Source organism: Cyphellophora attinorum (assembly GCF_001299255.1).
Source record: "Cyphellophora attinorum strain CBS 131958 chromosome Unknown Contig13, whole genome shotgun sequence".
NCBI classification, from domain to species: Eukaryota; Fungi; Ascomycota; class Eurotiomycetes; order Chaetothyriales; family Cyphellophoraceae; genus Cyphellophora; species Cyphellophora attinorum.
This window is the reverse complement of record NW_017253241.1, coordinates 767182-791294: the sequence shown is the minus strand read 5'-3', so window position 1 is coordinate 791294 and position 24113 is coordinate 767182. Positions and strand designations below refer to the sequence as shown.

The 24113-nt window shown below is 53.2% G+C and overlaps 9 protein-coding genes across 9 annotated transcripts; 4 read left to right on the top strand and 5 right to left on the bottom strand.

The window, feature by feature from the left end:
- Positions 1-300: 300 nt before the first annotated feature.
- Positions 301-2427, top strand: AB675_11547 (Peroxisomal acyl-coenzyme A oxidase 1; the record flags this gene model as incomplete). The annotated part of the gene is made up of 1 exon (XM_018140405.1): positions 301-2427. The coding sequence occupies one exon, from the start codon at positions 301-303 to the stop codon at positions 2425-2427; it is 2127 nt and encodes a 708-aa protein (XP_017999932.1).
- Positions 2428-2546: 119 nt separating this feature from the next.
- AB675_11546 (Enoyl-CoA delta isomerase 3) lies at positions 2547-3299 on the bottom strand (the record flags this gene model as incomplete). The annotated part of the gene is made up of 1 exon (XM_018140404.1): positions 2547-3299. The coding sequence occupies one exon, from the start codon at positions 3297-3299 to the stop codon at positions 2547-2549; it is 753 nt and encodes a 250-aa protein (XP_017999881.1).
- Positions 3300-4164: 865 nt separating this feature from the next.
- Positions 4165-4714, bottom strand: AB675_11545 (uncharacterized protein; the record flags this gene model as incomplete). The annotated part of the gene is made up of 3 exons (XM_018140403.1): positions 4165-4247; positions 4293-4397; positions 4447-4714. The coding sequence occupies 3 exons, from the start codon at positions 4712-4714 to the stop codon at positions 4165-4167; spliced, it is 456 nt and encodes a 151-aa protein (XP_018000028.1).
- Positions 4715-10268: 5554 nt separating this feature from the next.
- Positions 10269-12456, bottom strand: AB675_11544 (putative glucan 1,3-beta-glucosidase D; the record flags this gene model as incomplete). Its single annotated transcript, XM_018140402.1, has 3 exons — positions 10269-10490; positions 10571-11257; positions 11320-12456. 3 exons carry the CDS (start codon positions 12454-12456, stop codon positions 10269-10271), a joined length of 2046 nt encoding a protein of 681 aa, XP_017999978.1.
- A 418-nt stretch (positions 12457-12874) lies between these two features.
- On the bottom strand, positions 12875-13701 carry AB675_11543 (uncharacterized protein; the record flags this gene model as incomplete). Its single annotated transcript, XM_018140401.1, has 2 exons — positions 12875-13587; positions 13638-13701. The coding sequence occupies 2 exons, from the start codon at positions 13699-13701 to the stop codon at positions 12875-12877; spliced, it is 777 nt and encodes a 258-aa protein (XP_018000122.1).
- A 352-nt stretch (positions 13702-14053) lies between these two features.
- Positions 14054-15534, top strand: AB675_11542 (Intermediate cleaving peptidase 55; the record flags this gene model as incomplete). Its single annotated transcript, XM_018140400.1, has 2 exons — positions 14054-15133; positions 15199-15534. 2 exons carry the CDS (start codon positions 14054-14056, stop codon positions 15532-15534), a joined length of 1416 nt encoding a protein of 471 aa, XP_018000075.1.
- A 316-nt stretch (positions 15535-15850) lies between these two features.
- Positions 15851-17662, top strand: AB675_11541 (Multidrug resistance protein fnx1; the record flags this gene model as incomplete). The annotated part of the gene is made up of 3 exons (XM_018140399.1): positions 15851-16037; positions 16090-16338; positions 16401-17662. The coding sequence occupies 3 exons, from the start codon at positions 15851-15853 to the stop codon at positions 17660-17662; spliced, it is 1698 nt and encodes a 565-aa protein (XP_018000162.1).
- A 1080-nt stretch (positions 17663-18742) lies between these two features.
- AB675_11540 (uncharacterized protein) lies at positions 18743-19532 on the bottom strand (the record flags this gene model as incomplete). Its single annotated transcript, XM_018140398.1, has 2 exons — positions 18743-18810; positions 18908-19532. 2 exons carry the CDS (start codon positions 19530-19532, stop codon positions 18743-18745), a joined length of 693 nt encoding a protein of 230 aa, XP_017999933.1.
- Positions 19533-19862: 330 nt separating this feature from the next.
- AB675_11539 (uncharacterized protein) lies at positions 19863-23886 on the top strand (the record flags this gene model as incomplete). The annotated part of the gene is made up of 2 exons (XM_018140396.1): positions 19863-20959; positions 21009-23886. 2 exons carry the CDS (start codon positions 19863-19865, stop codon positions 23884-23886), a joined length of 3975 nt encoding a protein of 1324 aa, XP_018000170.1.
- Positions 23887-24113: the final 227 nt, after the last annotated feature.

Sequence of the window (24113 nt, the reverse complement as noted above, 5' to 3'; positions counted from 1 at the left end):
GGGAGTGCCGCTTATCCCACCGCTTGTCCAGACGTCCTTACAGCTACCATGGGCACTTCTTGGAACAACAACAACTTGATCATCTTCGCAAAGAGTTATCACGAAGTTTGGAGCAATGACGGAGGATCTCCGATGTTGGATATCTCCGGCACCGTGCCCACTGTAAGGCGATCAGCATACCTCGGCACCATCCCGGTTCTCCAATCTTCGAGGACATCACCTCCATCATCTATAGCTTCGTGATCACCTACGCGTCTATGCTTCCAAGCGAGTAGCACACACAAGGCGCTCAGTCTCACCATGTCAGATTTCACACATGAGTTGCAACCAGCAGAGCCTAGTGGACCAAGTGTGCTCCAGAAGGAGCGCGACGGCTCTAGTATCAATGTTGATCAGCTCGCCACGCATCTGTTATCCCGCAATGACTTCCTCAATCGCCAGAAGCGGATATTGGCCATCATCAAGGACATTCCATACTTTTGCAAGCGGAATCAGCTGAACATGGCCCGACCTGATCGGTACCATCTTGGTCTAGCCCGAGCCAAAACACTGAAACGCCTTTCCATCCAGCACAAATGGGACGATGAGGACTACAAGATGGCAGACTACCTGATGGACGAGATGGGGCCGTACGCACTTCAATTCACCATGTTCGCTACCTCGATTCGCGAGCAGTGCAACGAGGAACAGAAGAAGCACTGGTTGCCTAAATTGGACAGCTGGGAAATTATTGGCTGCTATGGCCAGACAGAATTAGGTCACGGCTCGAATGTCAAGGGCATAGAATGCGAGGCGAGATGGGATCCAAGGTCAAAGCAATTCACGATTCACAGCCCAACTTTGACTGCTAGTAAGTGGTGGAACGGTGCTCTCGGGAGGACGGCAAACCATGCCATCGTTGTTGCCCAGTTGCTACTGCCTGACGCAAAGACTGGCCAGTATAAATCTCATGGACCGCATCAGTTCATGGTGCAGATACGGGACATGAAAACGCATAGGCCCTTGGAAGGAATCGTTATCGGTGACATTGGTCCAAAGTACGGCTACACTGCAATGGACAATGGGTATATGCTGTTCAACAACTACAAGGTCCCACATTCGGCTCTCTTGTCTCGCTATTCTGGTGTCGACTCAGAGCACGGAACATACATCAAGCCAGAGAATGCGGCGGTAGTCTACGGATCGCTGACTTTTGTTCGAGCACAAATCGTCATGCATGCTCGGTTAGTGCTGGCCCGGGCTGTCACTATTGCAACGAGGTACCTGTCGATCCGCCGACAATTCGCAGATCGCGACTCAAAGGACCCCAATGCTGCGGAAGTGGCGGTCCTCAATTATCCCACCGTCCAGATTCGTATACTGCCTCTACTAGCGACTACGTTTGCTCTGCATTATACAGGCGAGGCTATGTACAAACTCTACTACGGCACACGCCAGGAGATCGAGCAAAGCGGAGACTTTACACGCCTGGCTGAGATGCACGCAGCATCTTCTGGACTCAAATCACTATCGACGATGCTTGCTGCTGATGGTATCGAGACGTGCCGCCGAGCTATGGGAGGGCATGGCTTTGGTGGTGGCAGTGGTATGATCCCATTGAACAACGACTACCTCTCGAAGCCTACAGTCGAGGGTGACAACTGGATGATCACCCAGCAGACAGCCAGCTATCTGATCAAGCGAATGACACAAGTCATCGGAAAGCCAAATGAAGCGACTCGTGAGCCAGTTGATGCCCAGTTCCGCAACTACATCAAGTCATCTCAGACCGCAGCATCTGGCGCCATCGATATTCTCTCAACCGATGAAGCACTAGTCCTTGCCTTCCAACACCGGCTTAGCTACCTGTCACACCAGGTCTACAAGCAGCGTATTGAGCAGAAAAAGCCATGGACCGAGCTCATGATCTCCTTGCACAACCTCTCCCGCGCCCATTCGCAACAACTTCTGGTCTCAAACTTCCACGACGCTGTCTTCAAAGCCACACCTGACCCACCACTTGATTCTACCACACTCTCAGCCCTTCAGGACTGCTTCCGTCTCTTCTCGCTATACACCCTCGACACCTGTGCCTCAGAATTCCTCCTCTCCGGCGCCATCTCCACATCAACCCTCCAAGCTGTGCAGCCCCGCATTCAAGCTCTAATGAAGCAGATCAGACCGCACGCGGTACGCCTGGTTGACGCGTGGAGCATTCCAGACTATCTGCTTGAAAGCAGTTTAGGAAGGTACGATGGAGACGTGTACAACGACTTGTTCAGGAAGGCGCATCTGGAGAATCCGCTCAACCTGCAGACTTTCAATCCGGATTGGAAGACCGAGGAGATCATTATGGGTGAAGGTGCAGATGTTGCGAGGAGGAGACTGGAGACTTTGGCGCTGGGTGTTACGGGACATGAGCAGAGGGGTGGGAGGGCGAAGCTTTAGTTTGGCTGGTGGTGGAGACCTCATGCGATGATCAAGTTTTGTCTTAACGTCAAATTACTTCAAGAAAATCAAAGGCGGTCGCAATGTGATTGAATTCGTCACCTTCATTGTACAGTAGCTCAGATCTTCGCTTTTGGCGCGGTCCCCTCCCTCCTCCTATGCACATAGCTGATGCTCTTGATCTTCTCCAACGCTTCGCCCCACAGCTCGGTCCTCAGCAGACCATACACACCCATAGTTGCCCGATCAGCATGCTGCTTGGCCAAACCCACAGCTACCTCCAGCATCTTGTCCGGCGGCGCCACTGCATCGACAATGCCATCCTCCAAGGCTGCCTTGCCCGTCCAGCGATGCGCCTCCAGCAGCATCTTCCGTGCAATCCTAGGCCCAAGCTTCAGTCGCGGCAGCGATCCAATCCCGTGAAAATGCAGACCGAGGTTCACAGGCGGCATCGAAAGGAAACCCCGTTCTGAGTTCATGACTCGGTAGTCCATTGACAGCGCAAAAGGGCACGCACCACCAAAAGTGTGGCCCGTAATGCACCCGATTGTCGGATACGGGTAGTCTAAGAGAGTAGCCAACAGTGGATAGAAGCCATCGGAGTTGGCGTAGATGTTGGTGTCGCCCTCGTCGAGCTCAAGGCCGGTGCACCAGAACTTGGAGGAGAAGGATGTGATAACGACTGCTCCGGGAGCATCGGGCTTGAATACTTGAGTTTCGATGTAGCGGAGTGCGGCGATGAGTGTTTGGGCGTATTGAGAGTTGAGGCGATTCTCGGGCGCTTTCTTCATGGTTATGATCTGGACTTGCGGTGCTCCGGGGGCGGTTGAGATATCCAGGTCTTGGAAGGGTGGGCTAGTTGGGGACGCCATATTGGTGTATGTGTGGTGGTCAATAGTATTCTACAAAGTAACTGGAAAGCAGTCGAGTTTCAAAGTGTGGTGTTCGATGAAATCCTACGGAGTGAGTGGAGAGCAGTCGAATGTCGGAATTCCCAGGCATGATAGCAAGACAGGCGATCTAGCAGTTGCTTGTCAAGTTCACCTCTCAACACGGGCATATTTTGCGGGGCGAATGAATGGCACTACAAAGTTGGAGAAAGCTCTTGCCTTCGAGCCGAGGTTTGAGAGACACCTGCCAAGACTCGGAGATCGGAAAATATATCTTCCATGGGCGGAGTTACAACGACGAACCTGCCGGGCATTCCTTGCAAACGTAACTAGCCGCCCAGGGGCAGACGCAGCTTGTTGCTCAAGCGAGGATGATCTGGGTCGGCCCTTACCGCTCAGCACATGACAGGTCCGAACTTCGGTAACCTCCAGGACTTCAATGGCATACAGGAGCGACCACATTCCGTTGTGGTAACACTGCACAGAACCCCACGCGATCAGATGCGGTATCGGAAAACATCACAGCAAAGTTCGCGGTCACTTGATGTCACACTCAGGCCCACACGCAACAATCGCGAGCGTCTCGCCGGTGTGATACAGCCCACCTGCAGGCTACAGCCCCTTTCGCACATTGGCCCAAACTCAACCTGTTCCATGCCTCCACGTCAGACCGAAATTTTGTATTCGTGTCAACGGGCACTACGGCAATCTGGTATACTGGATTCAAGAGGACTGTTCCCTCGAAATTATCAGACGGGTCAAATTCGTTCTGGCTTCAAACAAGTCCCAGCCAGCCGCCTCGGAACGACTAGCTTAAGGGCCACCTGCGGTCCATTATCTGTGACGATTATGCCGACGGTCGTCGTCTTTTCTTGGCGGGTGACTGTTTGAGCTCGATGTGGACGTGGAACCATGACGGCCGGCCCCTCACTGTTCGTTAGCGCACCAGCGATTCACGGCAAAGTGTTGACTTACCGGCGCCAAAGCCTGCGTGACGATTGACGCGGTCGAGCATGGACTGATTCTGCTGATGACCAGGATCCCCAGTCCCAGGATCCAGTAATTGAGGTGGCTTTGCCGCTTTCACTGGTCAATATGTGTATGTCTTTGTGCTCTGAGCAAGACTCACCATGGCTGGTAGGAGCCGGGGCTTGATTGGTCTTGTTGTTCGAAGCAGCGATGACCGATGGACGGCGCAGTTCCAGATCTTTGATGGCTTCATCCAGATGTTGAACCTCAGCACGAGCCTTCGCAATGCTGCCTGTGAACGTCCCGTCCTCCTTCTGCCATCTCACAATGTTGTCAACCTCCTTGGCACGTTTACGCCTCTTTGTGGCGATGTCCTTGCAAAAGCGGCACACATCAGACGTTTGAGTTAGCCACTGTGCGTGGGTCATCTTTCGACCGCATGTTTCACCCATGCGGTGCTCGTTCGGACAACGCTGTTTCATGTTTCCCCATTTCCAATCCCTACAAGCATACTGGGTCTGCTCATAATAGCACATTGCTGCGTGGAGGCACCCTGGCTGCTTGAACCGCTCAGACTGCGTCTCGCGACCAACGATGCAACGGCGCCGACTCGAGGCCTGAGGAGCCGGCCTCAGTAACAAGCATCAGCAACGAAATTGGAGCCGCACTCGCGAAGCGCCGTAGGGCCCCGGAACAGGTAACACTCGAGGCGGAAGTGTCGTTCAAGGTATCAAAAATAGCTAATACTGTAGACGCAAAGCAAGAAAGGAGTTGGGAAAAAGTCACGGGAGCTTGACAGGAAGCGGCTCCGTTAAGAAGGTGGGACAGACTTCGAAGGTAAAAGTTTGACTTACTGCTCCTACAACGCATGCTCGCACCGAGTGGGTGCCAAACGAAGACATGGGGTCACTACCATGTCGAGACACTCACTGTACATTGCATATAGTTCCCTGCACAAGATTTGATCATAACGTGTCTGCTATGGAGTCCGTTGGGTAGCAAGTTCAGCTTACATTGCGTAGTCGAGCCAACAGGAAGGGTCGGTCCTTTCCGCACAAGCTCATGCATGCGGACAGCACTCCATTCGAGAGAACAATCCACCAACGTTGCAATATCAGCACTCAGCAACCATGCCGATAGATGTGGCAAAGTGTCTATGGTCCAGAGATTCCAGTCCGGCAAGCCACTTATGCGAGACTTGCAATGGCAACGCTCGTCGTACGCAAGAGCCATTTCGCGATCGTGGAAATGGATATCTAAAACGAGAGTTTGAGGACATCCCGATAGTCTCTAAGTCAAATTGCCGACCCTAGTGGCCACAGGAGTCTTCAAAGTGTGAAACTCGGAGTCAAAGGGTCAGCAAAGTCGAGGCCGGGCCTGGCAGATGGCTACTGATGAGTCTCGCAGAGCCGCATCACTTTTGCTCGGCCAGCTCCAACGAAGCTGCCGACTGATACCGTCACTTCGAGTCAATAGCGCCACACTTTGAGGGTAGCCCACCATTAGACCCACTATACACCCATTGGCCCTCCCTGCCAGTGACATGACCCGGGAGGCTGTTGCATCATCTCACTCAAAGGGTATGTGTCTGCGATGCTAGTGGCTACAGTAGCAACGTGGCGCCAATGGAAGGCTTCGTGCAGAAATGCTCAAGAACAAGTCTTACTGGGAATTCATATCTGCGTCTGCTGGGTTCGCTGCGCAGGCACACACGGGCTGCAAATTTGGTAGCCCTCAGCCTGGGTAGCTGCAGCTCGTGCCTCTGAAGTACAAGCACAAGCATTGTCAACAAATCAACAGCAATTTGGCTTGCATATACTGACTGTCGACCAATGAGGGTCTCCAGGCTTCCTCGCCTCACGCTGCACACCAACCTGGCAAGAGTCTCTGTCCATCCTCGGAAGTTTCGAACTACTCCGTGTCTGCCATTGTCCGTGGGCGGGTCGACTAAGACCATGCATTAGGTCGTTTTTTCTTCAGTTGCTCACCCCTGGAGCAAGTCAGAGACATCCTTGCGCGCCCAGAGCTTCCCGTTGGTTGTGCGGGTTCGGCACTTAGCCTTTGATGATCCCATGCTGACCTTCTTACGCCATCAAACCTTCCCAATTCTTCCTATGTCGGCGAGCATCGAAGAGTTTGGGCTTCCCTTCGCTTGGCTATTGAGTGCACAATGCGGCTGTACTGGTGTCGTTCTGTGTTACGGGACAGGGCCCCTGCCGGTCGCCCGTCTACGAAAGCATATTGTCGAAAAATTTGAGGCAAGTTGCATCATTTCTGCAGCATTTCTGCAAAATTTACACGTCTTTGGACAGGTACGTGGCCCAACTGCAAGCGGAGTGTACTGAGCTACCCCAACCGGACAGCAGGTGAGGAATAGTGTGATAGTAGCCACGACGCTATTCACATGCTATTACAATTGGGCTGGGATCGTGGGGTGCTCGTGCAAGGTGGCTGATAATCAAGCCAGCGCATGTTGTGGATCTCAGATCTTGGCTTTCTTTCCCTCCGTCAGTCAAACTTACTGTGAGAAAGGCACAATCTTGACCTTCAGTATGCCGGCACAAGCTCATATCTCTTGCGGACTTGCACGATTCCGAGTCAATTCAGCTATTGCCTCCTCACCGCGGAAAGTGACGACCCTGCCAACTACGAGGTCGCAGAGCCTGCCACGTTGCAAGCGCGGGCCTCCGAGTGCTTGACGACAGTCTGTGTCTGCCATGAGGTCTTGGTAGATGCTAAAAGACTCCACTTACGGCCGCTGCCGATCATATCGACCTCGTTCAGCTGGAATCAGAGCTTGATTGTTTCATGTCCTCGTAAAAGCATGCGTTATACCACAGCGACGCTCTCAACCTGGTTCTCGAAGACTGACCAATGCGCATGGCCAGATGCTACGAACTCCTAACCAAAGCTTGTCGTACCTGCAAGTATCATGCAATGGCTATGCGACGGTCCCCACCACAGATCCTGGAGGGTGAAATGGAAAATCATTGAATTTCGGTACAAAGTCTAAGTTCACCAGCTTTTTGCACGGCCCAGACAGTCGGGTCTTGACATACTCGGTCCAACGTCCAAGTCCACGCGGTGATGCTGCTTGAATACGACATATGGTTGACAGCCAACTATTCTTACAGGAAGGATAGGTACTTGCTACGAGGTGTGCTCGAGATGGATACAGCTCGTTGCTGCTCAGCACAGAGTCGCGGCATCGCATTCGCGTCGTGAGCAAGGATGCGTGGTTCGCCGGTGAACGTGCTGAGCATTTGCTGCAGACGTTCTACGAAGCTTAAAGTATGTGCTACATGAATGCGCACAGGCAACCACCAATCAGCAACGAACAACCCTCTTGACCGCTCTTGCAAACTTGCCACATTCGGGGCCTGTCCCATACAGTCGGTAACGATTGTGCCGCCACCTACGTAGACTGCGCCGAGATTCACAAATATCGCACGATCTAATCTCGAAACTCTACCAGTCCACGCACAGAAGCTGCGAATTGATGTCAGCAGTCGTTGGAGAGAAAGCTGCAACGACGCTTGATATTTGGAGACGAGATCATCCAGAAGGAAGTTTAATCCGTTGAAATCGACGGGTGCGAAGGAATCGACGCCTACTCAGTACGTCGAGAACTTTGAAGAACATCAATATTGACCGAATCCAACCGAGTGTCGTAACAGGCATCTCCAACATCGGAACCCTGAGTGAACCCAAACGTAGATTTACAGCGTCTACACTACCATGTTTTGTTGATGTGCAGCTGGTGTGACTATCTAGCGTGAACAGTGCTGGAGCCGCGCGTGGATGGCCTGGAATCCTACTTACCCATGCAAGCCACGTGGTTTGATGTCACCCGAGGCTAATGCAGAACTCAACGGGACGACGAAAAAGATTCGATTGCTAGAAGTGCAGCAACTCCAGCGATCATGAAGATGTCTGCTGAAAGGCTGAAGGGGCAACGGCCTGCCGCATGCTCAACGAACGCTTTACTCCTTAATGTGGGCTGAAGAAAATGTCCAGGGCGGCGTGTGGACCATGGAATTTTTCCAATTCAAGGCACACGACCGAGGCGCCCTTCGAGTGCCCACCTGCAATGGTCGCTTATCGGAAGAAGGGCACGCACCACAGGAGGAGCACGATCGTCTGCGGAGAGTTCCTGCCAAAGTTCTCGTGACGGCGGTACCGAGGACGGTTCGCACCTTCCACGGGTGCAGCCGGGCGAACACCCCAAATGCTTACTGAGATTCCCGACTTTCTTTCTGGATTGGGTTTGACGCTAGTGAGAGGCATCAACAACGTGGGTTTGCTCCTGGCCTCCATTTAACATTCATTGTTATTCGTGTGGAAAGCATGCGGAAGAGGAATCCCATCGGGCACTCCATTTGGAGGCCGTCGATGATGTGGTGTGATTTCTCGCGTGAGTGTAATGACTTCCTTCGCTGTGGACACACCACCTCAGCTCTCATGTTCCATTCGAGTGGCATCATATGACACGACGCGTGGCAGATGACTTCACCTCGAGCCAGCGACTAAGGTCAACGAAGACAAAGCAGAAAGCCCCTCGCGTTGCTACCAAGCTCGGTAGCCTATGTATGTCAGATCAACGCGCGACAAACTGCCCAGCGCAGTCCGGTTTCGCAAAGTTCGACCACCCTACCAGCTCAACATCGGACAGATGTTTAACTTGGACGTTGGCCGCCTGTGCAGTCGCCAAGACTTCCGTCTGGCGGTCTGAACGTAGTCCCTTCCTGGAGCCTCTCCACTAGGAGACTACATCGACATCTAGGTCGCTGCTCACAATACCGAGGACTCCCGAGGTCCTACACAATACGCGGTAGACTCAGGGAGAAATCACGTGAGAAGCTGAACAATGCTGGCCATGTCCTACACCTTCGTTGCTGACGTGTCCACAATTATCGACACCGACTTCTGGTCGCTATGTCTCCAGAATCTCTCCGGCAATCGCACAACAGGGCGGACCCCAAGCTCTTCATACGCAGAGGCTGTCGAACTGGCTTCAGCCTTGCTCACACGCTAAACCCTCGCGAGACATGCATCTAGGAGGACGTGCTCCCTCGCCGCGGACAGCGAAACAACATACAGACCGACCTGCTGAGCTCCACACAACCGTAGGCAGCGTACCTGGTCCGATCTGCTTGACTATTGCTATTGCCTAATTGGGTAATGCCAAGCCTTCATACAAATTTGAGCCGATCTTCGATCAACGACTACACCTCCATCTCTGACCGCTGCTAGCTGCCCCTAGATCCAGAAGCCGCAAGCACCATCAGGAATAGATTGGTCCTCATTTCGGATCCAAACAGCCTAGACTGACAGAGTCGATTTCAGTTGTTGCCAACAACGATTTCGGAATTTTGCCTGGCCCCGTTGGGGATTCACGTCCCCAGACTTGAAACTGTTTGCAAATGGGATATATGCCGAGGGCCCCAGCTTTGATGGCCTTTCGAAAGTCGGGGCGGCCTGCGTTGAAATTCGGAAATCTGGTGCCAATGGGAAGCTGATCCCCTGTCAACCGGCGTCAAGTCTTGGCATGGGTAAGTAAAAGTATTGAAGCACTCATGAGTGCTCGAGTTCCTAGCTTTCATGCCAACAGCTGTGCGTCCTTTGCAAACGTCTTCAGCCCTCGAGAGTATCGCGCGTGCGCCCGTTTGAACAGCTCAGGCAAGTTATGACGAGGTGTAGGCCACGGCCGCCGTTGGACTACAGGGTTCTGCAAATATATTCTATCATGCAATAACGTGGCGACATCTACGACTGTTCTCCAAGCCTTATCTCACAGTTGCATTCCGTACAGGTCATCTGAGAACATCAGCTCACGCGCAAATGCTGCACAATCCGATACTCCGAATATGATAACTCTGATCAAGGATGCTTGCCCCAAACCCCTCCCGCCTCATGTCACGGACGAGCCCTTCACTGCCAGAATGCACGCAAAAATGGACCAAAGCATTACCACATCCATCATCATCGCCTCGCACTACCACTCAACCCACTGAAGTCCGGTACATCATCGCCACACTTGAACTTCGAGGCATACGCCTTCTCAGGCAGAATTCCCGCCTGCAGTCCCAACATCCAGCTCCACTGCACCGCATTCTCCGTCTTCCAAGTCCAGTAGAACCAGCCCCAGACCTTCTCGAAGCTATCCATCTGTGCCTCGGCATACATCTGCAGGAACTGCTTGTACTCGTCTGGGTACGTAGACGGATCCGCGTTCGGCAGATCACAGCTGCAGTCCGGTGCCGTGGGACACAGAGGCTCAAGACGTTCTGCTTGATATCGTCTTCGTTGCTCCCGAAGTTGAGCGTGCCGGTCCAGCGTGAGCCGACGCCGACGTTGTTGAGGAAGGGCGCGCAGTCGGTGTCGGCTTGCGACCATTCGCCGTCCATCGTCGGGCCCCAGCCGGATTGTGGATTGTTGGAGGCAACGAGGAGACCAGTGTAGCCGGAGCAGGAGAGCGCAATGCGGGCGGAGTGGTTGAGGGGCAACTGGCCTGTGTTGAAAATTTGGTACTGGTGAGTGTCCAAGACGAGCTTATCGTCCACGTTCTGGAATTCGCCTTGCCAGTCAGACAGCTTGAGGAAGCCGTCGCCGAAGGGAAGGTACGGGCGTGTGAGGCCAGCTTTGCGGATGACTGAGACGGCTTGCGTGTTCCAGTCAACCACAGATGCCATAGGGAGGTCGATCATTTTGGGCTCGTTGACCAAGCCGTAGATCGTGATGATGTTGCTGTAGCGGGGTTGAGAGAAGAAAGTGGCAAGCTGCTCGTGGATTTCAAGTGATCTTTGGGCATTGAGAGAGCCTTGCGGGCCGGAGATCCAATTGATGGATCCAAGCCGGCCAGAATGCGTCCAACCGTTTTGGCTGCCAGGGACGGAGTGCAGGTCCAGATTGACTCGTAAGCCATTTTCGCGGCACCATTCTATGGCTCGGAGGAGATAGCGCCAGGAGATCTGTGGGATGTACGGATCTCCGTCGTAAGTTCTCACTGCCCAGTACGGTAGGGTATGCGAACATGGTCGAACCCAGCTGCCCGGATGTTTTGGAAATCATCCTTGGAGATGAAAGATGCGTAGTGAGATTCGATGGTGTTGGCGGCTCGGCTGCCGAGCTTGTTTGTGAGAGTGTACTCGTCGACAACGTTGGCCGAGGCCGGATAGTTGAATAGCGAGGGTGTGATAAAGGGCTCAATCACGAGCCAACCACCGATGTTGACGCCACGGATAGGCATCTTGCCGTACTCCCAGTCATCTTTGAGAGCAGGCACGTTGTCGTTGGCCTTCGCGGAATCATCCCACTCACTGTATAGACCCATGACTGATAGATTACCAACTGTCTCATCTGTAAAAGTGCAATTGAAATCGGTAGTGTCCATCCACGTTGAGATATCTGTGTACGTGCCTTTGGCGTCGGCCGGAGTGTCTGACTTGTCACAGGTATTGCTTGGTGAAGCATTACCGCTTCCAGAACCTGCATTGCTCGCATTACCGCTCCCTGATCCTCCGCCCTTGTTTTTGTTGCTGACAACTACTGCCACAGGTATCAGAATGGCCAGCAAGAGAAGTGCAATTCCTATAAAGATGTAGATTCTTTTCCGTCGTTTGCGTGAATCTGGATCGTCTCTCCTATGCGCCCCCTTCTCATTGTATGACTCTCGTCTTCGATTGTGTCTTTTGCCTCGTCCTTCCTCCAAGACGGCGCCGCTCACATCTCGGTTCTTCCGTTTTCGTTTCCGATGCACAGGATCTGGTGCAGTCTTGATGTTCTTGTATTCCTTCCGCTGCCTTTTATCCTTATCTCGTTTCTCATCGTATCTTGCGCCCTGATTGTGGGCGTTCAATTTCGATAGCGCATCTGCACTGAGCAAATGTGATCCACTGTTGGCTGATGCGCCGGAGGAGTATTTGGCACGATCCTTTGTCGGACTACTGGCCTGTCGTGAGTGGTGCCGCCTCCGTCGGTCTCTATCAGCTGGTGATGCTGCCGGCGACTCCTTCGCTTTCCGCCGGTCGCGATGCTGCGAATTTCTGGGAGCAGTTCGTGGGTCGCCATATTGATCGTCATCGTAGTCTGGTGAGGGCGCGCCAGGAGGGCGAGCAAACGCCGGGCGTGAGTCTCCCGGCGGCCGTGACGAACGCCGCTCTTTTGGCATGATTATAGCAGGATCTTAGCCCAATTGTGAGGAATGCTGAATTCCCTTGCGAATGCTCGTGCATATTCAAGCAGCGACGAGCTTCGTATGCGGGCATGCTCCCATTGGCTGGTAACTTCGGTTTGTTTATCTTACTACATCGAGACGGCCACTGCGTCATCGCCAAGACATCCAGATCTTGGTGAACTTGAACGCTGGCATCAACCTTCTTGTCTACACTCAAACTTCTGTATCGACCACCTCAGACCTCACTGGCTAGGATTATCCTTGTGTCCAACTCGACTACATAATGCATTATATACCCGATCGTCGACTCTGGTACCCGAAGCGAACGCCTGTCACCGGCTAGAAACCATCGACTAAATCTTGCCAACATTGGACAACCAACAAGTACGTTATCGCAGGCTGACACGCATGCCTATGGCTCCTTCGCAGCCTCAGCAGCTCTTTGTTTGTTCTTCGAGGCTGCCTGAGTCAAATGTGATCCAATATACTGCGGCAGCTCCTTCACTTTGTTTAGCGCGCTAGGAATCGGCTCTCCAAACGTTTGGTACACCGGCACCACGCCTGTCCAGACCTTGTCTGTAATATCGTCCCTCTTCGTATCTTTTGCTTCATCATGCGGCTCACCCTGTCGAATCTTACCACTCCCAGTCTCGATGGAGACTTTCAAAATCATGGTGGAGGACATCTCAGCTCCATCCGGCGGAATGCGGGTGTTCGCCCAGCGGTCTGGAAAGACCTTGTTCGTGATGAGCTCCATGGCGAAGACCTTCTCTTCGGTGTCCTCGACAGGCTTGCCGTAGCCTTGCAATACTGCTGACTCGTAGTTCATGCTGTGGCTGTTCGGCGTCAAGCTGAGTACCAGGCCGTTCACTTGAGTGGCCGCAATGGTCACAGGAATTCCCTTTTCCGAATCGCGTGCCAGTCGCATCAGCCGTGCACTGACATAGCCGTGCAAATAACAGTCAAGAGGCTCGTTGATGTCCGCCGACGGATACTCAAACGAACCCATCACACCTATCATGGGCAGCAGTGCTGGGAATGGGTCCTCGCTGCCAGGAGGAAATGACACGTGTAATACCGGAGTGGCATTGATGATCTTGTGGATAGCACCAGCGTCGTATGTTCCTTGCAGACCTGGTCATCTTTTGGTCTATCAGGCAAGGTCTTGTACTCACCTCTGCTGTCGTAGCGCTTGACTGTGTTGCGCGCACGTTTGGGGTACTCGAGGTTTCTGCCCATCTTGGCGACGTTTTGCTTGACAGCTGGATGATGAACAGTATAAGCCAACAGTGCTCTTCTTATGGTTTTAGGTCTGCGTAGAATAGCACATCTGAGTCACACCAATAGTCTTTACAGGAATGGCAATTACGACGCTGCCGATAGCAATGTCCGATTCGACTGATCCCGCGCTGAACGCCGCGCAGTTCTTAGCGGACGCTGCTGCTAGGGTGGTTTCCTCTTACGGAAGGCTTCACTTTCCAGTTCTCATTTCGGCTTCTATGAACTGGTCACACTGTAAATGCATGTTCACGCTCTACTGTTTGCAGACTCCCGTTCCATAAAACAGAGCGTGTGTCATGCGCCATGCAGCATGGAGCTTTCGAAGACTCTAAGTAGCCCGGCGCGGGTTGCGTTCGCATTCGCATCGAAACAGCCCAGATCGTCAAATGAGTTGCACCGTGCCGGTGTCCGCCATTCATCGACTGTGCGTGCAGCGGACTTGACCTTTGGCCAGCCAGTCCACGAGACGCATCCACATCTACTCGCGCCTGGAGAGCTTACTCCAGGAATCACCGCGCAGGAATATGCGGACCGAAGAACGAGGCTAGCAGCCAAGCTGCCTGAGAAGTCCATCGCGATTGTCGCCGCCAGTGACGTGGTATTCCGATCAGGCAGCGTCTTCTACGAGTTCCATCAAGATCCCGACTTCCTCTATCTGACAGGCTTTAACGAGCCCGAGGCTGTCGCGATTATTGGGAAAGATGCGACGGGCACAGACCATACTTTCCGCCTCTTCGTGAGGGAGAAGAATCAGAAAGCCGAGCTGTGGGATGGAGCGCGGTCAGGGACACAGGCTGCCCGGGATGTCTTCAATGCAGACGAAGCTGGCGATATTGATCAACTGAAACATATTTTGCCCGAGATCGTCGGCGAGGCAACTCATGTCTACACTGACATCTGCCAACCAGATACCAACCAGTCGGCACTGCACAGATTCTTGTATGGGGCATCGCCGAAGAAAGCCGAGTTCGCGGAGCTCATTGGACCTCGCAAACCTGTCCGATTGCGGCCGGTGATGAACGACCTCCGTGTTGTCAAAAGTGCGGCAGAGATCGGACTAATGCGATATGCTGGCAAAGCATCTGGCCGAGCGCACACTGATGCCATGCGTCATTCGTGGACAAAGGAAAAGCAGCTTGACGCATTTCTTAGGTATCAATTCACCGTTCATGGCTGCGAAACCTCGGCCTTTGAGCCAGTCGCGGCAGGTGGTCGGAACGGCCTGGGAATACATTACATCCGCAATGACGACGTCCTTCAGGACGACGAGCTTGTTCTCGTAGACGGAGGTGGAAAGTATGGCGGGTATATTGCCGACATCACGCGGACGTGGCCTGTATCCGGCAAGTTCTCGGATGCACAGCGTGACCTGTACCAGGCTGTGCTAAATGTGCAGCGATCAGTGATTGCCATGTGTCGTGGCAGCGCTAACGTGACGTTGGACCGCTCCATCAGATCGCCGAAACGCAGCTTGCTGAACAACTCAAACAGCTTGGATTCGATATGTCCGGCAAGAACATTGAAACCCTGTTTCCTCATCATCTCAGCCACTACATCGGGATGGACGTGCACGACACAAGTGGCTACTCAAGGCGCGCAATCTTGACGGAAGGTCATTGTATCACCATTGAGCCCGGTGTCTATGTACCTGACGACAACCGATGGCCAAAGCACTTTCGCAACATGGCTGTGAGAATAGAGGACAGCGTCGCTATTCAAGAGGATAGCCCTCACATGCTCACAACTGAGGCAGTGAAGGAAATTGTAGATATAGAATCATTGCGGAACTAAGCACTCCGCTGTACAAACGTCAATGTAATCAACTTTCCACTTCCTCAAACGGTCTTGCCTCGTTTTCGCAACAATAGTGTCAGCTTCAGGCAAGCTCTCCTTGCAATTGCGTCCGTATGATGGATCAGGACAAGAATCTGGTCACCCGGCGAAGATAATGCGTTGCGAGATAGCCTTGGCGTTTTTCGGATGACACCCGAAAGGTGAACAGACTTCTTACCTCATTTTTGCGGATGGCGCTTCTATCTACAAGTAATAACTTCGCAAATGTTCTTTCGTCGGACCCAGTCACCCTCACAGACGCAGTGAAGCAGGAATGGCAGGGGAAACTCAAGACCAACCCTCGGAACGAAGTCCGCTGTTGGCCAACGGCCATGCCGCAGAGCAGCAAGCACGCAATGTAGATGGAGCGAACGAGACTGCTCTCGCAGACACACCATCGACGAGCAGACTGATTCTGATCCTGGGCGCATGCTTCGTCGGTGTCTTCTTCGCTGCACTAGGTACGCATGCCGCTCCCAATGGTGGAGGAATTCCGACTGACACGAAGTGCAGATACAACAGTAGTGGCAACTCTGACTGCGCCAATATCTTCAGAATTCGAGTCCCTGTCGCTTCTATCATGGCTAGCATCTGGATACTTGATCGCCAACGCAGCATGTCAGCCGCTCTCCGGCAAGCTGACGGACATCTTCTCGCGTCGAACGGGCCTGATCTTCTCGAACGTGTTCTTTGCTGTTGGCACGCTGATCTGTGGTTTGGCACAGTCTGCTGAAGTCGTCATTGCAGGTCGAGTCATTGCAGGTACGTGACGCCCTACGACTTCTCTTGACTCTACCCCAGAACTGACAATAGCTTCAACACAGGTATCGGAGGCGGTGGTCTGACCTGCATCTCGACTTTCGTAACCTCGGATCTCGTCCCGCTCCGTCAGCGCGGCGTCTGGCAAGGCGTCGGCAACCTCGTCTTCGGTTTGGGCATGGGCTCAGGCGGCGTATTCGGCGGCTTCTGTGCTGACAAACTCAGCTGGCGCTGGGCCTTCCTCATTCAGGTCCCATTCATCGTCGTCTCCACCATTCTCGTGTGGTTCCTCGTCGATATCCCCGTGAACCCTTCGAACAAGCCCGCCCTTCGACGCATCGATTTCCTTGGCGCCACGACTCTCGTCCTCTCCCTCGTTCTACTCCTCATCGGCCTGAACACCGGCGGCAACCAGCTTCCCTGGTCCGATGCCCGCATCATCGCCTCCCTCGTCCTTGCAGCACTCACGCTCGCTGCATTCCTTTACATCGAGTCCTCGCCCAAGCTCGTTCCCGAGCCGATCATTCCAGTATCCCTCATCATCCGCACCCGCACAGTCCTCGCCGCATGCCTTTGCAACTGGTTTGCCACGATGGCTACCTTCCTGTTTCTCTACTACATCCCGCTCTACCTCGAAAACGCCCTCTCCATGTCGCCTACTAGTGCCGGTCTGCGCGTCATCCCAATCGCTATTGGCACATCTGCCGGCAGCCTAGGCTCAGGCTTCATCATGCGGTTGACAGGCCGGTACTACTGGCTCATGCTCGGGAACATGCTGGTGTATATTACAGGTGCTGCGCTCGTCAGCACACTGCAGCTTGAGACACCTAGGTGGGCGACGTTCGTGTATGTTTCGCCGCTGGGATGGGGTTATGGTAGCATGCTCACTATCACCCTGGTCGGCATGATCAGTGCTGTGGAACACAAGCATCAAGCTGTCATCACGGCTGCAAGCTACGCGTTCAGGTCGACGGGGTCAACGATTGGCATCACGATCGCGAGCGCAGTGTATCAGAATGTGCTGACGAAGGAATTACGGCAGCGCTATGGAGGTCAGAAGGGGAGCGAGGAGGTGATCAGGCGGATACGGAACAGTCTGGACGCTATCAATCATATTCCGGACAACTGGCGGCGGAGCGATGTGCTGGATGCGTATATGGAGGCGCTGAGAAGTGCCTTCCTGGTGGGCCTGGGGCTGGCGGTGCTTGCTGCGCTGATGGGTCTGCTGATGAAGGAGCATAAGCTGCATGCGAACTTGGCGAGGAAGTCGAGCAATGCTGGTGGAGTCGATGGGGAAAGTGATGGCCAGGAAGAGAATGCAGCATAGGCAAGAGGATACAGAAGCAGATGATCAAGTTTCGCGCGATAGGAAAGAAGAGGTTTCCCAACTTGCCACGATGGCATGAGTGCCAGCGTCATAAAAACACATTCAAGTCATGGCCTCGGCCACCCGATCAAGCTCAGACACAACTCTCCCATAAAAAGCCTCTTGCAGTCCCGCAGTCGTGAGGTCAAAACCTTCGCCAAAATCACAGTATACACACCTTTTAACAACTTCGGCATATTTCGGTCCGAGTTTCTGAGATACCATTTCGGCTAGTCGAGCTGCAGTTCGGAACGGCTGGTTGTCTGGTGCTTGCGGACATCGGTCTGTGTCGGTCACAAGGTCTTTGAGCGGCTTCTGGTAAGCCAACTCGAGCAGAACGACGCCGAGACAGAAAATCAGGCGATTTCTGATGGCGATCGATTGCATGGATGATGTTTGGGCTGGACTGGAATGAGGTGGCGATGAGATGTTAGTCATTGTGTAAGCTTCAAGAGCCCCGCGACAATGCGTCGATGCATTTGATCTGACCAGTATGCAATCACTGGCCCACGTATCCGGTAGCCAGGCTGTGGCATGATAATGAAGCACTGCTCGTGCTAGCTGCTTCGCAAGTGTTAGCTGCTCAGGCATGCCCAGGCTCATATCGGGCTGTCCCGTTGCCGGCGGCCTCAGAAGATCCTGCAATGAACTGGGCTTTCGAGTAATCAAACTACTTTGCAAGGTTGATGCCACAGAGTCAATGTAGAGAAGATGTTTTGGACCTGCATTTGTTTCGAGGGAACCAATGGCCTGATATGCTGATTGCTTCGAGGTGGCGAATGAGCAACTGGCTACAGAATGTGCCACTCTTGCAAAGGTTGAGTATTTGGCCGTTGTTGGACGTCATCTGTATAATCGGAGAAATAATTGCGGTTGATGATGCTGTCGCTGTAGGAACGCCCACGAACTTGACAGACTTTTTGGGGGCTTTGCATGGGACCTGGAGACCTGCCGCACTGGTCTCATCGCGATGTCGTTTCAGTCGCTGTGCAAGCATAGGACGTTGATCACCGACTTGGGGCACTGCCTTTATGTAACCCTCTATAGATGACTCAACTGTGACCCACTGGCGGTCTCCTTGGGCCGTAGAGCCGTGGGTGTTCGAGTGACTGAATGCCAGAGTAAATCGTACATGCTTGTCATCTGAAGCAGCTGGAGCGAGGCTCAAAACTGCGGCATGATGGTCGTGCTGTGTGCACGACGAACTGAGGGCAGTATGAAGGTCTTCCGCAGTCTTCTTGACAATGACGAATCGTTGAACTTCTCGTTTCAGGTTCGAGATGATGCGTGGCGCTGTTGTTACCAGCTCGACTGGATGTGATGCTGTCACCAACATGTTCGTTATCCCAACAAATTCGTCCACCTGTTGTCTCAAATTGCCGATGCGGGCTTCAATGCTCGATCGTTCTATCGCGAAGTGGGCTTTCGCCGTCACAATATTCATGCCCCTTCCCGTCGTCTCCGCCAGGATTCGAAGTGCTCTTCCTATATCCTCCAGGCTGTCACAAGTTGAGCACGCCGCCCTGCTGAAGCCGTCATGGTCAGGGCCCAGGAACGCCAGATATGCGTCAGTTACCACTTTGTCGAGCCAGCACGAGTGTCCCGGGTCTTGAAGCATCTCTCTAGCTAGTTGTTGATCGACACACTGAAGGAGGACGCATTCAATTGCTTTCCGAAATTTGAACTCCTGCCGATCCAGAATGTCGATGATCTTTTGCATGTGCTTGCGAAAGTGTTTGAAAGACATGATGAAAACCTTGGTAGACTTGTAGCTCTTCACTGCCTCTGCGATGAGAGGTACCACACCAATAGCAAGTCCTGCAATCTCCATACTGTTGATATGTATTTACATAGCTCTACTGTGTGAGCTCTGGACGAAGCGATGAGCCGTACTCAGGGATTGAGCTGAATATATCACCAGCTGGCAACGACTGCATGAATGGCGCGGTGCCATCATTTTATGTAGTTGGTGTAAGGCAGAAACGCTGTGCATGCGTCCTGGGCACAGCCACAATTGTGCATCGAATCAGAAGCCTGGTACTCACCGTCTGGGCGCATCCAGGGCTGTTTATCACGACCTAAAGACTAAGTCTCCGCCAGAAATCTGTGTCGATGAACTTCTCCCGAGATCTTCAAGTCGTCGTATTGCGTGGGAGTAATAATGCCGGATAGCTTGCCTTCAGATTTGGGAGTCCCACTGGTGAAAAAGTGGTTGTCTCAACAGGTTGCTATCGAGGCTGAACCCGATGCCAGAGCCGTCGAGACCGAGACAGATCCATCTTCTGAAAAGGGCATCAGCACGCTGCTTTGCGAATCGTGTGTCAGCGAGTTGGTATACTGCGAAAATGCTGTTCAGAAGCTCGAGTATGTGGGCGCAGAGCAGAAGCGAAAATGGAGAGACGTAAGGATAAGATTTCGCCTCTTCGGTGGAAGCTTCGAGGGGGGCAAGCTGGAGACATGTCTAGACGATGACGAGACTTTAAGTCTCCTTCTTTCGTCGCTGCGAAGCATCGCATTAGTATTCACTTCTGGTCTGTTGCCTTCCAAGGTTGTCAAAGCAATCAACCAAGCTCTAATCAGCAGTGCAGGCCCGATTTTACATCTGCGACGTCTTTCAGGCAACCTTGCGGATCCACTTCGTCGCCTTGTCGAGGACGCCAGCGGAGTCTTGCTACAAGATGATGAATCTGCGGAGAGCACTGACACCGACGCACAGGAGGAGCCAGCTAGCCGGGAGGGTCTACTCGGAAGAGCGCTTTCAATCATATGCCATCATGTCGACATGCTCATGGACTTACTGCCATCCTTGGAGAGAATGTATCGGCTGAAGCACAGCACCATGAGCAAACCGGCGCTAGCCATCTCTTTCCACACAAGCTCAGCGGCAGCAACGTACATCAACAACATCCGCGATAAATTTCCGCTAGCGTCTTTAGAGCTAATAAACAGACTCGGGGAGGCCAACTGGCAACGTCATGAGCGGCTTCGAGGTAGGAGCGTGATCGAGGCCATACATCCAGCGAGCAAGCCATTTGCGCCTCAGTCCATTTTCAAGGATTCAGCTTTAGGCACCTCTATCAGCGCTCCTACCCTGCGAGAGGGGTCTGTCGCATCGCACAGCTCTTTCGCTAGTACCGTTGAGGGTGGTGCAGACAAAAGAACGATGCTGCGCGTTCCACCCATGCCAGACTGGACCGCCACAGATGAGTGTCCTTTTTGCGAACAAGCAGTGTACTTCACGTCGCGTAGAGATTGGAAGTGAGTCTCTGCTCAAGCCTTCACGAGTATTAACACTGATCGTGATTAGAATGCACGTTTTTGCAGATCTGGAAGCATACATCTGCACCGTCCCCGGATGCCGGAGTATGTTCACCAGCTACGCCACCAGAAAGTCGTGGGCTTCTCATGAAATCAACGCCCACCTGGTGGACTTCGCATATCGGTGTCACATATGTGGGGTTATGGTACGCAATCAACAAATATTCGCAGACCACCTAAGGTCCATGCACCCCTCTCGCGAGACCAATACAGCTGTCGTCATGAAGCAAGCCCAGATGCAGGTCGAGCCCGACTTCACAACTTGCGTATGCAGACTGTGTAATGTGTCGGAATTTCGCGATGCGAGAGCTTACGCCACGCACGTCGGCCAACACCTGGAGCAGATTGCTTTGATCACTCTTCCCGATACGACTGGAGATGAGGGGTCCGGTGAGGATGATCGAAGTAATGAGACTGATGCGTCTTCAATTGTGGATCAGGTTCAACCGATTTCTGAACGGTCACCCGCGGCACTTTCGAATCAACAGAAAGCAACTGTAGAAATGCCTGAAGTCCTTGACCGCTCCCGTGGCCAATCGGGCAGTACCCAGAAAGTAGACAAAACCAGCTCCAAGGGTCCTGCAGTCCGCGATCATCACTCCAATGTCTGGTCTTTCTCGAACCACACGGAGAAGCAAGCAAGCCGCAAGATCAGGTCGCAGAAGCCAGAAGGTGAAGTGCGGTCATTTTTCGATTGCTGGTGCAAGAAGTACAATCCTGCATCGCACGATGAAGGGGCTACGTTGAGATGGAAACACGTTCGTGCCCTAAAGCGATCCACTCACTTCAAGCAGCATCGTCAGGAAGGCGACGTCTCCTTCTCACTGTGGCAGCAAGTTTCCAATTACAACATCAATGAGACTCAGGGACTCGCTGCAGAAATCGCAGCCTGGCAAGCTTGTTGTGTTATACTCTTCCCGCACTTGGCTCACAGGCAGCACGAATTGAACCCTTGGTTGAACGAGCCCTTACTACCGGACGGCCAAGATCCTCGAGGAACCCAACTCGACAGAAAACTGTCCTCAGACGACATCGCAGTGGTGACAAGCAATTTGGACCACCAAACGCAGAAACAGCCCGACATTCTATTTTCTGAGGGTCATTCTGTCGTCACCCAGAAAGCAGACAATTTTGCCAGCAATGGGCTGGGAAATGATGAGGAGCAGGCCTACGGTCCGCTTTCATCAGGACACCTTCCTGCCGTCACTCAAATAGCCAACAAGCTACGTCAGCAGTATCCCAACATGTCCGAAGAAGAGATCCAGCGGGCTAGCACCGCACAAATTCAGACATGGCAACGGCAGAAGCGCCAGCAGCAGCAACAGCAGCAGCAGAACCCTCCGAGCCAGGAAGCACTAAATGCAGCAATCCGCGCAATGAATGCAGGCGCACAGGCGAGCATCAACGCTATGGGCAGTTCAGGGTTTCCTCAAGGACAGGGCATGCCGCAGCCGACGCCAAAACAAATTCTGCAGTACGAAGCGCAGCGCATGCGCCTGCTGGCAGCTCAGCAGGCACAGCAGCAGCAGCAGCGAGCCGATGGTCCAACGCCAGACCACGCATATCAACGATCCCTTGGACAAGTTTTTCCAGATCAGTTCTCTCGTCAGCCACAGCCTATGTCAGGTCCTGAAATCGGTCACCAACAGGCAACCATGACAAGGCATTCACAGACTGCGTCACAAGATTACACAAGCTCTCTGATACAAAATCCCAGGGAGCAGAGTCCATTCCGGCCCGGTTCGCGACTCTCGCCAGATGACTTTGTGGGCAGGCAAGCGTCCCTTTCAAAGGACCCTCTTTCTGTGTCTCCGGGAGAGTTAATGCTGGACGAGCATGACGTTGATGAGTCTGCCGCGCCCACTTTTCTAGATCCATTTGGCTCCCAGTCGCAAAGGATCCCATCGGGTCTGTCAAACTACCACTTTCCGAAGTTCAATGCCGAGCCATTGATTCCAATGGTTGACCACCCACTCGTCAGCCAGCAGAGCCGGGACAGCACCCCGCCTGGGTCAAACCTTGGATCGAGGCGTTCTAATGGTAAACACCAAGAGCCAAGCGGCACTGGCACCACCATTGCAACCCCAGGTACCTCATCGCCTGGTCCCTTCGACGACTACTTCCGGAAGCTCGAGCCCACCGATAGTCCATTCCATAACGACCAGTCGGACAATGTCTCCGATGCGCCAAACATGGACCAGCAGGACATGTTCAACAGCGGCTTGCCATACGATGATGAGTACAGTCAAGCGGTCACGTCAAACGATTGGCATCAAAATTATTCGCTCGATCCCTTGTACACCATACCTCCGCCACGCACGGTCCTACCTGCCGATCTGAGTAGACGCTCATCACCGCACAACGACCGTCCTTACAATGATATGCCGCCCGTCGATAATCCGGGGTCCCGTACAAGAGACTCCATGGTCGTCAACTCCAGCGAGATCGTCTCCAGCGATCCTATCGATTCTCCCCTTGACTCTTCATACTTCAGCCGGCCTTTCAAGGCGGTCACAGCATACTCACAAGAAGTCTCGTCTCAAAAGGTGTCCGATAACCACGATAACACCCCAATTCGTCCAGTTGGCGATACTACGAGCTATCAATACCAGGACTTGGGCACAATGGGCTTACACCGCAAATCCTTCTTTGAGGTATCTGAATCTGACGGTGCTGGTAATGATGACGCCGAATACCCACATCTCGACTTTGACTCCGCTTCGAATGACCTTCTGCGGGGCGTGATCAGTTCCGAAGTTCGCGACGTCCTCACAAACGTGACTAAGAAGCTCTCTACCGATGAAGGCGATGCATCAGAAAGCAATACTGTTGACTATAAGGGCAAGGGGAGGGCTGAGGCAGAATGAACATGCTATCGGTCGAGCTTGCCATCAGATCCTGCGCCACCCAAGCAGGCGTACAGCGCCGTGCCAATGATGTCTTCTGTGCCACCTTTGCCACTCTTCTGAGCCATCTCATCCCGGAACAGTGGGAAGCCGACCTATGACCGGTCTATAGGAGTAGCTGATGCCCTGTCTGAAATGTCTACCACAGCAATGGATGCCACGGAAATGCTGGGTCGCCTGCGTTGTCA